The sequence below is a fragment of the Armigeres subalbatus genome, unplaced genomic scaffold (assembly GCF_024139115.2).
Source record: "Armigeres subalbatus isolate Guangzhou_Male unplaced genomic scaffold, GZ_Asu_2 Contig293, whole genome shotgun sequence".
Lineage (NCBI taxonomy): Eukaryota > Metazoa > Arthropoda > Insecta > Diptera > Culicidae > Armigeres > Armigeres subalbatus.
This window is the reverse complement of record NW_026943034.1, coordinates 572,540-587,597: the sequence shown is the minus strand read 5'-3', so window position 1 is coordinate 587,597 and position 15,058 is coordinate 572,540. Positions and strand designations below refer to the sequence as shown.

Sequence of the window (15,058 nt, the reverse complement as noted above, 5' to 3'; positions counted from 1 at the left end):
CTTCTATGGAGAGGCATTCACAGTATTCAACAAGATTTCAATATTAGCCGGCTTCGAATATGTTACCAGTTTACGAACAAAAAATTAACCCTCTTTTCGAAAGAACAGTTAGTACCGTTCTAAGAAAGGTTATTTGTAAGAAGGTGTAACATAAAACTTTCCATTCTCTTACTAAAGTAGTATGCTGACAATTCTCTCGATTCATTAGTCATCTATAATTGGTATAGAGGAGAAGTTGTCGCTATCTCAATGAATTTCGCGGTTTTGCTTTTTCTCTGTGCTGCCAGTAATAAAATCAACGCTTTTCATTTATTGCCAATCGTTATGGTTTATGATTGTTGATTCATGCAACGGTGCTTCCATAATGATCGTAGCTAACAGAATTTGCATAAATGGTTATCCAAACCATTTGTTTTATTGACCCACATTCAGCAAGCATTTTCGTCAATGCTTTCATGCATGAATGACTTTCCCGCGGCTGTAAGACCAAAATCCTCTGTATGAATGAGATTTGCAAGAAGAGCTTAGTGAGTCGGAATTATTGTCAGTGATTAGTCTTGCATGAAACTGTTGACAAAAATATGCGGAGGTTATTTAATGCCATAAGGTATTTTTTTACGATTGTTTTCCGGCAGCACATAACAAATTGCATCAATACAAATTAAACAGGATTAAACAATTCAAAAGAAAATTCTTCAATGTCCGGTAGAAAATAATAAACTTTGTGTGGATATTTAAAAACAACGATTTCATGGACCTTCCCCATATATGGATTTAAGATTCTAAAGATCTTCGTTAAATTATAAAAACAAATCACATTGTTTAATCATCATAAGCAATGCACTCGACATACTCGGATTATCAATAAAGAGTTTTTCATGTCAACATTAATGAATGTTTGGGTTGCAAACAATGTTAGTAAATAGGAGAACTGTTCCATTCTCTAGTCCCACTGCAACAAATTGGTATTTCCTCAAAAGAAAGTGTAGAAAGCAAAAGTAGGAAATAGTTCATTTTCATCTCGATGTTTATTCTTGCTACACCTTGGATCCAGAGTAATACGTACTTTTGCAAAGAAAAATTCCTCCGCCTCTATTGGCGATTAAAGGTTGCATAAAGAAGAAGAAGTCGAAGGATGTAATTAGAAAAATATTGCACGGGGAAGCAGACAGAAATTTTTTTCAAAATCTTCTTAAAAATTCTAGAAGAAATTTAATCAAAAACGGAATGCAGTACGGGGTTGGACTTTTCTTATACTGTGTATCAAGTATGATATCATAAAATAAAATTTAAAATCGAAAAATTGCGTTTATTATGAAGTAGAAAAAAAAGTCCAACCCCGTACTGCTAACCGTTTTTAATTAAATTGCTCCTAGAATTTTTGAGAAGAGTTTTAAAAAACTTCCCGTATGCTTCCCCGTGCAATATTTTTCTAATATCATCCTTCGACTTCTTCTTCTTCATGCAACCTTTAATCGTCAATTAAACATCTTTCCCCATATCCCAACGTACCTTGATGTTATCCTCCACCTTGAACGTGACGATCAGCTTGCTCTCGCTCTCACGCGAATCGTACGTCGCCACCGTATGTTTGTCGAGCAGATACTCCTCGTCGGTGCTGTTGATGGTTAGCACCGGCGCCGAAGTGATGTAGATGATTGCCTTGCCGGCCACGTTGTAGATGGCATCGTCCATTTCCGGCTCGTCGGTGGGCCCGGCCGGGGTAGTGCTGGTGCCCGCCGAATCGGGCTTGGCTTCGCGTTTGTACAGTTTGTGGTGCGGTTCGTCCCACCGGCTGGCCAATATTCCGAGCACCTTGCGCTCGCCATAGTTGCCGGTCGAATCGCGGTAGAGAGCGGCCAGTTCAACATCTTGCTGCGCGGGAGAGCCAACCAAGTTGATTATCTGCGAGGGGCGAGAAGAATGAATTGAGTGTGTATTAAAGGTAGTATGAAAATGCTATAAAATTGTGAATGCTATAACATATTTAGTGAGGACAGCAATCTTTATGGTGTTCATGGTTCATCATCCATAGTATTTTATATCCCCAACTTGAATACAATAACAGACAAAATGGGATTTAACAGAATTGTACAATAAATTCGATCAATCAATCACATGAAGAATCAGGTTATTACCGGATTTATTACTAAAAATGTTTTCCTCAAAATGTAGGTTCACTAAATTTTGTTTGTTAGATAGTCTTATTTAAAAAAAATGTATTTGACAATATCTATATCGCACATCATGCGCGTGGTAACTAAAATGATTTTTTTTCAATAGTTAAGCATTTATAAAAATAAACCCAGATTAATCCACCTAGCGGTGACGATGCCTTCCTCGATTCAATCGTATGGTTTCGCCTTAGTGTGATACATATCATTAAAAAATGCCTACATTATGGCTCTTGCAAACGCTGTATTGCGAATCAACCAACCTAGCTTATATGGTGCCACACACCGTGATTATATTCAAAAGTGATCAACTAGGGTTTGTCCCCCGTCGAATGACGAACAAATAGTTACTCGCGGTGGCCAAATTCCTGGTAACGAACAAAGCTCCAGGGCCTGATGGAACTCCGAATAGCGCTCTCAAGGCAGCAATCACAGTGAGCCCGAACATGTTCAGGCAAGCTAGGCAGAATTGCAGAGATGCCTTGATGAGTGTAGATTCCCCGAAAGATGGAAATGGCAGAAATTGGTGCTGTTACCGAAGGCAGGGAAGCCGCCAGGCAACCTGTCGGCGTATAGACCAATATGTCTTATAGACACGACTTGCAAGTTACTAGAGAGGATCATCCTCAACAGGCTGACCCCGTACGCAGAGGGTACCGACGGTCTGTCAAGCAATCAGGTTTTCGTAAGGGTAAGTCTACGTTGGACGTTGGAGATAGCGACCCAACAGAATAGGCGAAGTATCCGGTACTGTGATTCAGTGACACTTGATGTGAAAAACGCATTCAACAGCACAAGCTGGGATGCCAATGTGCTCTCATTACACCGGCTTGGCCTGCTGGTGGACCTGTACTGGATTTTGGAAAGCTATTTCCAGAACCGTGTACTATTTATACGAGACCGATTGCGGCCAGAGAAGCGTCCCTATTACATAACATTGGAAGTCTACGGGGAGTCCATTCCCGAAGTAAAACTGACCGCAGCACACGCGATCAGCACGTTGGCGGATTGGATGAGGGCTAGAGGCCTGGAGCTCGCTCAACATTAGACGGAGGTGGTTATCGTAAACAAACGCAAGTCGGTTCAACATGCAGTGATTCACGTGGGTGAAGTCGCGATCGTACCAAAGTGGATTTTGAAACTCCTTGGGGTCATAATAGACCTTCGGCAGCCATGTCGACTATGCGTGCAAGAGGCTCTCGACTGCTGTTGCGGCATTATCGAGGATGATGTCCAACAGTTCCAACACTTGGCCATCCTTGGATAATACAGTCTTGATAACACGACCTTTCGGCCAGCAATTCCGGGGAAAGTTGCTGTCGACGATGACTATAATGTCACCGACTTCAATCGGTTTCGTAGGATGGAACCATTTCGTTCGGCGTGCCAATGTCGGCAGGTACTCGCTGACCCACCTTCTCCAGAACTCATTGGCGTACGCTTGTGACATTTTGTTTGAGTGCCTTATACCCTTAATGCCCTTAGCGCATTATACCACATGAAATCTAATGCCATTGGACTGGATAAAGTACCATTAAAATTTTTGAAACTCATTAGTCCACTTATTTTGAAACCAACTACACATTTATTTAACTGCATTGTTACCACCAGTGTCTTTCCAGATGAATGGAAAAAGTCTAAAGTTTTACCTCTTAAGAAGAAAAGTCATCTCAACACTCTCCAAAACTTGCGTCCAATAAGTATTCTTTCTGCTCTATCAAAAGTCTTTGAGCGCATAATAAAAAATCAAATCAGTAAGTTTATCAATCGCGAGAACTTATTGATTCCCCATCAATCTGGATATCGGCCCAAACACAGCACTAAAACTGCAATGCTGAAAGTTTTTGATGACATCGGAATCATCTTAGACAAAGGACGTCCAGTTGTATTGCTACTTCTCGACTTTTCTAAAGCTTTCGATACCATTTCACATAAGAAGCTCTGTGCTAAACTCACTGAAAGGTTTGGCTTCTCTAATCATGCAATGAATCTCATCAAATCTTATTTAACCGCGGTTCGTTCGCGAACGAGCACAATCAGTTTTAAACGATGGGATATATTCCAGCTATATTGCAATATCTTCTGGTGTCCCCCAGGGTTCAATTCTGGGGCCAATTCTTTTCTCGATGTATATTAACGATCTTCCAGAGGTCCTAAAATATTGTAAATTACACATTTTCGCTGACGATGTGCAACTGTATTTCGGGTGTTTAGATGATTCCGCCACTATAATTTCCCAGAAAATAAACGAAGATCTTGCTAATATTCATGCTTGGTCAACTGAGAATAGGTTATCATTGAATGCCGACAAAACTAGCGCTTTATTTCTAAGTCACTCTTATTCTAATATTGTCTTGAAACCATTACTTAAGTTAAACAATATAAATATAAATTTTACTGAAGAAGGGGTGAGTTTGGGTATCACTATTCAATCTAATTTCAAATTCGATAAATTTATATTCAAACAATGCGGCAAGATTTACGCAAGTTTACGAACACTCTATGCCTTCTCGTCTATCTTAAAAAGTGACATTAAACTCAAACTTTTCAAAAGTCTCATACTCCCCCATTTCATAGCCTGTGATTTCCTCCTAGGTGAATCATCAATGTTCGCCGGAAATAGACTGAAAATAGCATTAAATTCATGCGTACGCTATGTTTATGGTTTGAATAGATATGCCTGTGTTTCACTCATGCAACACAACTTATTGGGATGTCCATTCGCAAAATTCTCACAAATGAGATGTTGTTTATTTCTATTTAAGCTCGTTAAAGCAAAAATTCCCAGATATTTACATGACAAACTTAGACCATTAAGAACAATTCGCGCCAAAAAATATCTTATACCAAGACATAACACGTCTGCATACGGTAATTCATTTTTCGTAAGAGGTATTTCCTACTGGAATTCGTTACCCAATAAAATAACCCTAGAAGAATCAACATTAGCATTAAAGAGGAAATGTATAGAGCAATTTTAGTTTTAGTATTTAGTTTGAATTGTTCTTCGACTTCAATGAATAAAATGATGCAACGACACACTGCTACGCTAACAAGATATATGTAACGCCTAAAAAGACAGAAGTCTTATGTTACAAATGTTCAAATAAATAAATAAATAAATCAATAAATAAACAAACCAATCGCTTCATAGCCATGCCTCTACTGTCCGGTAACGTTGGATTGTCGAACCGCCACAGTAGTCCGCTCTGCATGTTAGTTTTCAATCGAAGAAGCTTCTCTATGGCTTTTAGATTTTTTAACATTCAATCGAAAAATATTATTTCAACGCTGCGTTCAGGCTGGTTTCTCCGTCGCCACTACACGAACATATCTGAAGACCATGGAATGCATTGAAGGCTCCCTTCGTGATTCTTGATTATGCTGCACAAGGACCGTAGACGATCCAGCCGAGGCGTTTCTTGGTTGCCATTGGTCCGATTTTCCTTCCCTACTGTTTAATGCAAAACCTATGTGACAATTGTCGACACCGATCAAGATCCTTGGAGAAACTTCTTCGTATGAGTTAATCGGCAGGTCTTTCAAGTAAGGGTAATGCGAAGAGAGTTGGGACATCGCGACTGTCTGTGGTGGAAGGGCCAAGCTCTGAACGGTGTGAACCTTCGGCATCTCGTAGACTCTCGTTCCATGTTGCACACCAGCAATCTTCATTGATACAATCATCGACTTCTCCTCGTAACGGCACTGCTCTGCTGTCCAGTTCAAGAACAATGGACAAGCTGTTCCTTCGATGTTTAATTCATCCAACAGACTCAGTTCCATAAACGAAGAAGACGAGCCGTCATCCTCGGCCATACACAGTAACCGGAACGTATCTGAATAGCACTTTGTTGTTTGTGATGATGTGGGTATAGCAGCTTTGCGTTACTGTCTCGGTGTTGACTTCCTCCGATGTCTCTGCCGAATGTGTGAAAACAGTAGCCGACTTGTATCTGAAGTCATCATGCAACAATTGATTTTACATAAAGCTACATCCATTTCTGCAACATGGCGTTCGAACTTGATGAGATCCGAAATTCTTGAGCAAACACTTTCTGCATAGCTTGAACTCTTGAATCACTGACCAACGATCGCTAATAGACATTGAGTTGAACCGCTCACAGGCTTCGAACGATTTGAAATTTTGTTTACAAACAATACATTCTCGAACTGTAGGTCTTGCATCTGACTTAGGTACCATTCCCGATTCCGAATCTGCCGTGTCCATATGTACGTTCATAAACTCGTTTCTCCGGCTTCGTTGCTCACCCTTTCAGAATGCGTTGATCGACGATTACCTCGCTAGCCGCTTCTACTAACTTCCCCAGTCAGTCTCCAAAATCTGACAGCGTTACCTTCAACGTTATATTCTCTCCATCACTATACCCACACATACTGGTCGAGCTTTGGTAGCTTGTGGGCTGCGAAATGGTGAGTTGACATCCGGGAAGGGGCGCCTAACATAGCTCTGGTCCTCACAAGTTCCAATACTCACGCTTCCACGGGTCTTCCGATGACAATTGACCGCCAGCTAAGGGTTGCGTACTTAGCTGGTAGTGCAGCCTGGGCACTGTTGTCCTTCTGACATCAGGCGTCTGTCCACCAAGGAGGTGCGGCTCCAACAGCGTCTGTTCTGGCATCCAGCGGCTGAGTATGAAATGCTATTCCCCGGAAGCTATACCTAAGATGGCAGCCCCATCCCGGTGGATAGGGAACCTTGGGCCAACAACCTACTGTTCCCGAAACATCAATTTGTTCGAGAATCCGATAATGAAAGAATACGGACTGATTTTACGGCGACGACTCTTAGCGCGAAACAACGGACACGAATAGGAACATGGAACGTTTTAACCCTAGCCCAGCAGGGTAAATTGGCACAACTTGCCAATGAGGTACGCCGCATGAAGCTTGAGATCCTGGGACTGAGTGAAGTCCGTTGGCCAAACTTTGGAGAACACAGAACGCCGTCGGGACAAGTTCTGCTATACTCTGGTTTACGAGGTGAACACGCTCCCCGGCATCGCGGAGTTGGCTTCCTACTAAGCGCTCAGGCACACTCTGCGCTTATGAAGTGGGAACCTATAAGTGAAAGGATAATCGTTACCAGATTTAGAACACGGGTCCGAAACCTTACTATAATCCAATGTTATGCGCCAACCGATGCTGCCGATCTGCAAGACAAAGAGAACTTCTACAGTCAACTCAATGCCGTCGTAGATAGAATTCCGAAGGGTGATATCAAGATCTGTTTGGGCGACTTCAATGCGAAGATCGGATCCGACAACTCGAACCATGAGCGCATTATGGGACGCCATGGTCTCGGAGAAATGAGCGAAAACGGAGAGCTGTTCGCAGAATTTTGTGGTAATAACGACATGGTGATCGGGGATCGCTCTTCCCTCATCGACCGGTTCACAAGGTCACGTGGGTCTCCCGTGACGGCTTTACAGAAAATCAAATCGACCACATCTGCATCAGCCGAAAATGGAAACGGAGCCTTCTTGATGTACGGAATAAACGTAGTGCCGATATCGCGTCTGATCATCACCTCCTCATCGGCGAAATACGCCTGCGCATTGCGCGGATTCGTCGGCAGGAGGAAAGAGTTGGACGACGATTCAACACACGCCGTCTAGAGATGCCACGGTGAAACGGTCCTTCGTTGAAGAACTGGAGACGCGTGCTGCAGATATTCCGGAAGGTGGCAGCGTGGAAGACCAATGGACCGCCATCAAGAATGCCTTCATCGCCACCAGCGAGAACAATCTGGGTGAACTACGCACCCAGAGAAAACAATGGATCACCGATGAGACCTGGAGGAAGATAGAGGAGCGAAGAGAAGCCAAAGCCGCGATAGAGCGATCGAAAACGAGAGGAGCCAAAGTCTTAGCCCGTCAACGATACACGGCTCTTGAGAAGGAAGTAAAACGCTCATGTCGACGGGACAAGCGAGCGTGGGCAGACTCTCTGGCCGACGGAGGAGAGAGAGCCGCCGCAACCGGGGACATTCGCCTCCTCTACGATATCTCACGACGCTTAAGCGGGGCGAAGATGAATGCAACGATGCCTATGAAAGACGCGAATGATCAGTTATTGACCGACCCAATTGACCAGCTGAAACGCTGGTTCGAGCACTTCGAACAACTTTTTCAAGTGCCAACCAGGCCATCACCACCTCGGCATGATCTGCCTAGGATCCGACGTATAACACGTGTCAATACCGAAGCTCCATCACTGCTAGAGATTCAAACAGCCACCCAAGGCATGAAATCGAATAAAGCCCCAGGGGTCGACCGCATATCAGCCGAGATGCTCAAAGCTGACCCCATGACATCCGCACAACTACTGCATCGTTTATTTCATAATATCTGGGACACCGCAACTTTCCCGGTCGACTAGATGCAAGGTACCCAAGCAGCACGCGCAACATCTTTCAAATAGGTGTTTGTTCCTAATAAATTGCATTGAAGACACTGGCAATACATTGAGTCACATTAAAGCCACTTCCCAGTTTCAGAAAAACACAATGTTTCATTTCCGTTTAAGTGGCGTCGCAATATTCTACCCATCTGACTTCTTGGGTGGTTTAAAATTCGATGTGTTTCATATCAGAAACAAAACAGATAAGTTGTAGAATAAATAACACTTCGGTTCATTGCTGTTACGACAATGTTTCTGATATGTTGCAAAACACTTTGAGCTCAGCTGAGCAGTATTTTATTTTTGACAGTCCCCTGCATGTTCCGTATAAGGTACAATGAAGTTACAAATGACTATGTTGTTTATGTAGTGCACTTGTAGCAGAATCCCCAAATAGAATTGTTGGTGTGATGGTTATAGTAGAAGGTTGCAAATCTCAAGGTCCATGGTTCGATTCTCGGTTGGTTTTTGTGTTTTTATTTTCATTGTAGCCGCAAGATGTTGCAAATAGGCTCCACCTCTTGCGCTTTTTGTGTCACAAAGGAGTTCCAAATACGATGCGTTGTGCATAAGTCAGACCTTTAGTAAGTCACACCACAGTTGTTGTTACTCACTGAGAAACAAGTGGTGTTGCTTGGGTATCTTAGTGAAGGTGGCAAAAAAGGGTGACCTGACTGTATGCGATAACTGGCAAGGCATTATGTTGTTGTGTATCGTTCTCAAAGTTCTGTGCAAAATTATCCTAGCCCGGATTCAGGAGAAGATCGATGCGACTCGCCGGCGGCAGCAAGCCGGATTCCGTGCCGGAAGATCGTGTGTAGAGCATATTGGCACGCTCCGCATCATTTTGGAGCAAGACAACGGATTCCAAGAGTCCCTTTACTTGGGATACATTGACTACGAAAAGCTTTCGACCGTCTCAATCACGAGAATATGTGGGCGCCCTGAGACGCAAGGGGTTCCTGAGAAAATCATCGGCCTCATCGAGGCACAGTACGAGGCCTTTTCGTGTAGAGTGCTGCACAATGGGGTCCTGTCCGACCCTATTCGGGTCGTAGCTGGTGTGAGGCAAGGATGTATTCTATCACCGTTACTGTTCCTCATCGTAATCGATGAGATTCTGGTAGATGCGATTGACCGTGAACCAAACCGCGGGCTGTTATGGCAGCCTATAACCATGGAGCACCTAAACGACTTCGAATTGACGGATGACGTTGCACTACTCGCGCAACGGCGCTCTGATATGCAGAGTAAGCTCAACGACCTTGCCGATCGCTCCTCCTCGGCAGGTTTAGTCATCAACGTCAACAAAACCAAATCGTTGGATGTAAACACGGTGACTCCTTCCAGTTTCACAGTAGCCGGGCAACCAGTGGAGAATGTTGAAAGCTTCCAATATCTTGGTAGCCAAATGGCGTCAGACGGCGGTACCAAGATCGACATAGGCGCACGGATCAAGAAAGCAAGGGCTGCTTTTGCGAGTTTAAGAAATATCTGGAAAAACAGGCAGATAAGTGAACGCACCAAAATACGAATTTTCAACTCTAACGTGAAATCTGTGCTGTTATACGCCAGCGAAACATGGTGTGTATCAGTGGAGAACACTCAACGGCTGCAGGTGTTCATTAACAGATGCCTGCGGTATACAATTCGGGCCTGGTGGCCTCACAACTGGATCTCAAACAACGAGCTCCATCGTCGTTGTCACCAGAGGCCGATAGCAACAGGAATTCGGGATCGGAAGTGGGGCTGGGTCGGCCACACTCTACGTAGGGGCGGAAACGAAATCTGTAAGCAAGCATTAGACTGGAACCCAGCGGGACATCGCAGCAGAGGCAGACCCAGAGGCTCATGGCGGCGAAGCCTCAATAAAGAAATAAAAGAAGTCGACCGAAATCTAACCTGGCAACAGGTTAAAGCGATAGCCGGGCATCGCTCAGGATGGAGATCTTTCAAGTCGGCCCTTTGCACCACCGGAGGTGTACAGGATCCATAAGTAAGTAAGTAAGTTTGGTAGCTTGTGTAGAACAAAGGCCACTTCCCTGGATTACCGGAGAATACAGAAAGACCACGAGCCACTGCTCGTTGAAGACATTAAACGAGGCATGAGCAGTATCCGTCGCGTTTGGAATCGTTAATCCGAAGCCTGCGGACTGTGCATTTGGCTGAGATTCTACTCCACCTACTGCTCCCGTCTCATTCCTATTCCTGGATCGCTGCAGAAATGCAAGTCGTTCTTCGATATGCCTTCTCTCCATTGCTTGCTTCTCCTCCAACAACTTCAGCTCCAAATGTAATTCATGATCCACATCTTCGGTGACTTGCCTGTTCTCCGACGACCAAATCACTGTAGAATGGGCCTTCGGAATGACTCCAGCATACATTGCACTATGGTCCAGGAAACAGATTTACGCGGAAAGATGAATTTTACGCCAAAACTATATTTTTTAGAAAAACCCAGATTAATCCACCTAGCGTTGGTGGTGCCTTTCTCACATTACTTAAGACACCAACCTTATATGGGGTTTATATGGTCCGATGTACCATTTTTTTCATAACTTTTAAATGCAACGACCGTTCGTTATAAAATTCAATAGTGATCAACAAGGCTTTGTCCCCTGTCGAATGGAACACTTGTTGCGAGAAAATCGGTTAAGGATTACTATACGAAAAGTTGTCTAATGTTTTTTATAGCTTTTGTGCACACACATACACACACATACACACATACATACACACGGACAGACAGACATGTGCTCAGCTCGTCGAGCTGAGTCGATTGGTATATAATACTATGGGTCTCAGAGGCTCCTATAAAAAGTTCGTTTTCGGAGTGAAATGATAGCCTTTCGGTACAACTTTGGCAAAAACTGTTGTTCTACAAAATTGTTCGAAATAGTAAGGCCATCATTATGGTTCTACCAAAAATAGGGTGGCTCATCATATAAAAAATTAGATTTTTTTTTAATTTCTCAGAATATCAAAATGTTATGTTCTACAAAGTTGTAGCGCAGCTTATTCCAATCAATTTTGCTAAAAAACTTTTTGTGTAGCTCTTAAGTTGGCTGATTTAGAGCAATTTTACCTAATTGGATTAGGGTGTACCTCAAATAACAATATTTTTATCTGCTTTTTTTGTTTTAGATTTCTCGAAAAAGTCGTCTTCAGTAACTTAGCTCAAAAGCTCAAAAAATGCAACTTTTGATGGGTAAATATGCTCAATATCTTTTTCCGATCAAAAGTTATAATCTTTTTTCTGTCAAAATTATTTTTTTTTTCATAAGTTGATATCTCCGGTTAGGGCAATACAAAAAAATATATTCACACGGCATCAGAAAGAGAAATTAATATTCTTTATTATGTCAAAAAATTAGGGATATGTTATTTTTTTATCTCAAGTTTCACCAATTTTACTAAAATCATGTTTTTTTAAATAAATTAATATAACTCGACAAATGAAGAAGATACAGACGATATTCTTATAGCAAAACACGCGTTTTGAAAAGCCTCAAAAGTCTTCAGAAGATGACATTCTCAATAAATGAAAAATAAAAAATCTACAGCTTTAACACTTTTTGTAAGTTTTATCATTATCATCGTATTGCAAGATTTACGAGAAAAGATGCATTTGCGGTCTGAAGCATACTTTTCAGAAACAGAAAAACGATTATAACTTTTGATCGGAAAAAGATATTGAGCATATTCACCCATCAAAAGTTGCATATTTTTGAGCTCTAAAAGTCACTTCAAGACGACTTTTTAGATAAATCTAAAACAAAAAAAGTAGATCAAAAATACTGTTTTTGTGAGGTACATTCTAATCCAATTAGGTAAACTTGCTCTAAATCAGCCAACTTAAGAGCTACAGAACACTGCCCTTTCTTCTTGCCTCCTTCTTTGCATTGAAAATTGCTCGTGCTACCATTCCAAGCGTTGACTCCAAAGAGCCTTCCTGTAATTTTCGTCCATCTTCTTCATCCGCTGTTCAAAGTGTACTTGCTGGGCCATTATTTCCCTCTGCAACAACTGCACTTGCTTCCGAAGCTCTGCATCACCGGATTGATTATTTGGGGCAGCATTATTGTAAGACTTTGGGATCGATGACTTCAACGAATCCCGTGACCTGAGACCTGCACATTTAACACACGACTCGCTCCGCGACACTTGCTTCTACACCCACGCAATTGAAATAAAACCACTGCTGTCATTGATCAGTGATCACACATCACCATCAAACTATTGTCCAACTGCTCACACATTACACAATTTGACTCGAGATAGTGCTGAAATTCTTCCAGAAGCAAACAGTTTTTGGCTTGTGGCGCCTTCAAAATTTAATGCTTCACATTTAAAGAGGCCTAAAATTACTCAAGCAACGCTTCCTAGATGAGTAAGAAGATTGAGAGTTTTGGAAGACGACTTTTCAATAATGCTTGTTATTTGAGGCTTCGTTAGACTACGTTAGATACGATTTTTTGGGAATTGATGCTGTCGAATTTTCTGCCAAAACATATTAAAAACTCCAAGAACATGACGGCTCCGTGTTTCATCTTGATCTTGGAGCTTGCACACTTTAGTGACCAGTTCTTCGATCACCGTGTGCTGGTTTTCAATCAGTTCCTTCGACTTTTCATCTCATCCTCGTCCTAAAAGCTGCATAGGCCTTACAACTGAATATCTCCACATTACGTAATGCTTTCAACATCTTTCTTTTCTAGTCATTCGGACATTATCCAAGTGTCCAAAATTTATGATTTAGAAAATTTAGATGTTCCATGAACCAAGTTTCAATATAGTGGAAGAACTCTTGAATCATCTTTTGTAGATATTTTATAACTTCCTGGGGGCAAAGTCGTTGAGCTTATCATTGGTACCGGTGCTTATGCATATAGGACATGTTTAAAAGAATTAACCATTAAATTTTTCTTTCCGAATCAAAGCATTTTTGAATAATCATACTTCTCACCGTTTGCATTGTCGTATACAAAGATCGAGTAGTATAATCGATTTTTACATTATTTTTCTCTGGATTCAAATTGAAGGTCCAGATTATTGATATCATTAGAAACGTAATAATACAAGCGGAGTGCAGCTGAGTAATAATCCTTGAAGATGAGGATGGGCGGGCTGCTCATATAGGCTTTCCCTCTATTCCTAAGGCTGATTTTTTCGACACATTTTGACATCAAAATTGAACCAAGCATCCATCCATTTTGGTTGCATCTTGGTTGAAGAGCGTTCTTTCGGTTTGTTTTTTTTTGCACTATTCTCAGGTTTTTAGACAAGACAATAATCAAATCATGATTTTCAACATATCCAGCGTTTCTAGTTATGATAAGAAAATTATTTTGAGCTTTTAGTGGAATGTATTAATTTAAGACGAGTTCGTACAATTTCATTTAATTCCACCACTTGATTGTACCTTTGACAGATACGTATATCGATCTCAACAGTAAGGTCGTCTTCAGTGTCTCGTACTTAACTTGACAAAGACGACCTTACTGTTGAGGTCGAAATATGTATCTGTCAACAAAACAATCAAGTGGTGTAATTACATGGAATTTTACAAACTTTTCTTATGACAAAGTGATCGTTCCAGAGTTTTACAATTATGCAATGCTAGACTTGATTCAGCCACATCTCTATAAAAATCTAATCCATAATCATACCCACAAAGAAAGTTAAGAGATAAATGCACATCATTGTACGACAAACATCTTTCTTCCACTTCATTAGCTTACCTCAGCATTGACATTATAATCCAATGGGTTGGAGCTTAGCTCCTCCTGGGCACTGTACACATACTCGTGCTTCTCGAGCACTCTCCGGAAGCTGGGGAAGTTATCGTCGTTCAGCTTTGCCGTTCCATTTCTCAGAAAAACCACCACCGCGGCCGCATTCGAGTACAAGTCTCGAAGAAACTTATCGTCGAGTGCCTCCAGTGCGGACACTTCGACGTCCTTCAAATCGCTTACTCCCCAGAACAGGAACGGGCCACTGTAGTGACCCAGCGCCGGTCCCAGAATCGATCCCAGCAAGATTACTGCACTCAAACCAAACCGGAACATTACGCTACCGCGACGTATCGCGACGAGAACGATATTTATAAATGGAAACACTTGGTTCTACTTGATTCGCAGCGAGACCGTGTAACCCAACAACCGCGACCGAGCTGATGGGTGAAAATTTGTGCAAAATCGACAGAAACGGGTCGATATTTTGATCACGGCGTGTTGGCCCCGAGTGCGCATGTTCCTTTTGTGGAAAGAGCGGACCCAACTGCTGATGTCTCACTTCTACCAGCGGATTGTTTTCAAACCGGCACCACGTGAGGGGATTGTTTGCGAACAGCTGTTCAGTTTCTTGAAGGCGAAGGCGAGTGCGGACGATGAGGGATATTGAGACGTTGAAATTTCATCGAATTCAATCAGTTGTTGGTCAGTAACGAACTTTGATGGAGATCG

The 15,058-nt window shown here is 42.2% G+C and overlaps 1 protein-coding gene across 1 annotated transcript in view; it reads right to left on the bottom strand.

Annotated features, from left to right (window-relative positions):
* The window catches only part of LOC134203921 (uncharacterized), a 36,375-nt gene extending 21,582 nt beyond the window's left edge, over positions 1 to 14,793 (bottom strand). Inside the window, exons 1-2 of the mRNA XM_062678756.1 lie at positions 14,336 to 14,793; positions 1,513 to 1,905 (exon numbers count right to left, since the gene is read on the bottom strand). Coding sequence (XP_062534740.1) covers positions 1,513 to 1,905; positions 14,336 to 14,662 — 720 coding nt within the window. The 5' untranslated portion in view covers positions 14,663 to 14,793. The remainder of the gene's footprint in view (positions 1 to 1,512; positions 1,906 to 14,335) is intronic.
* Between the last annotated feature and the right edge of the window lie 265 nt (positions 14,794 to 15,058).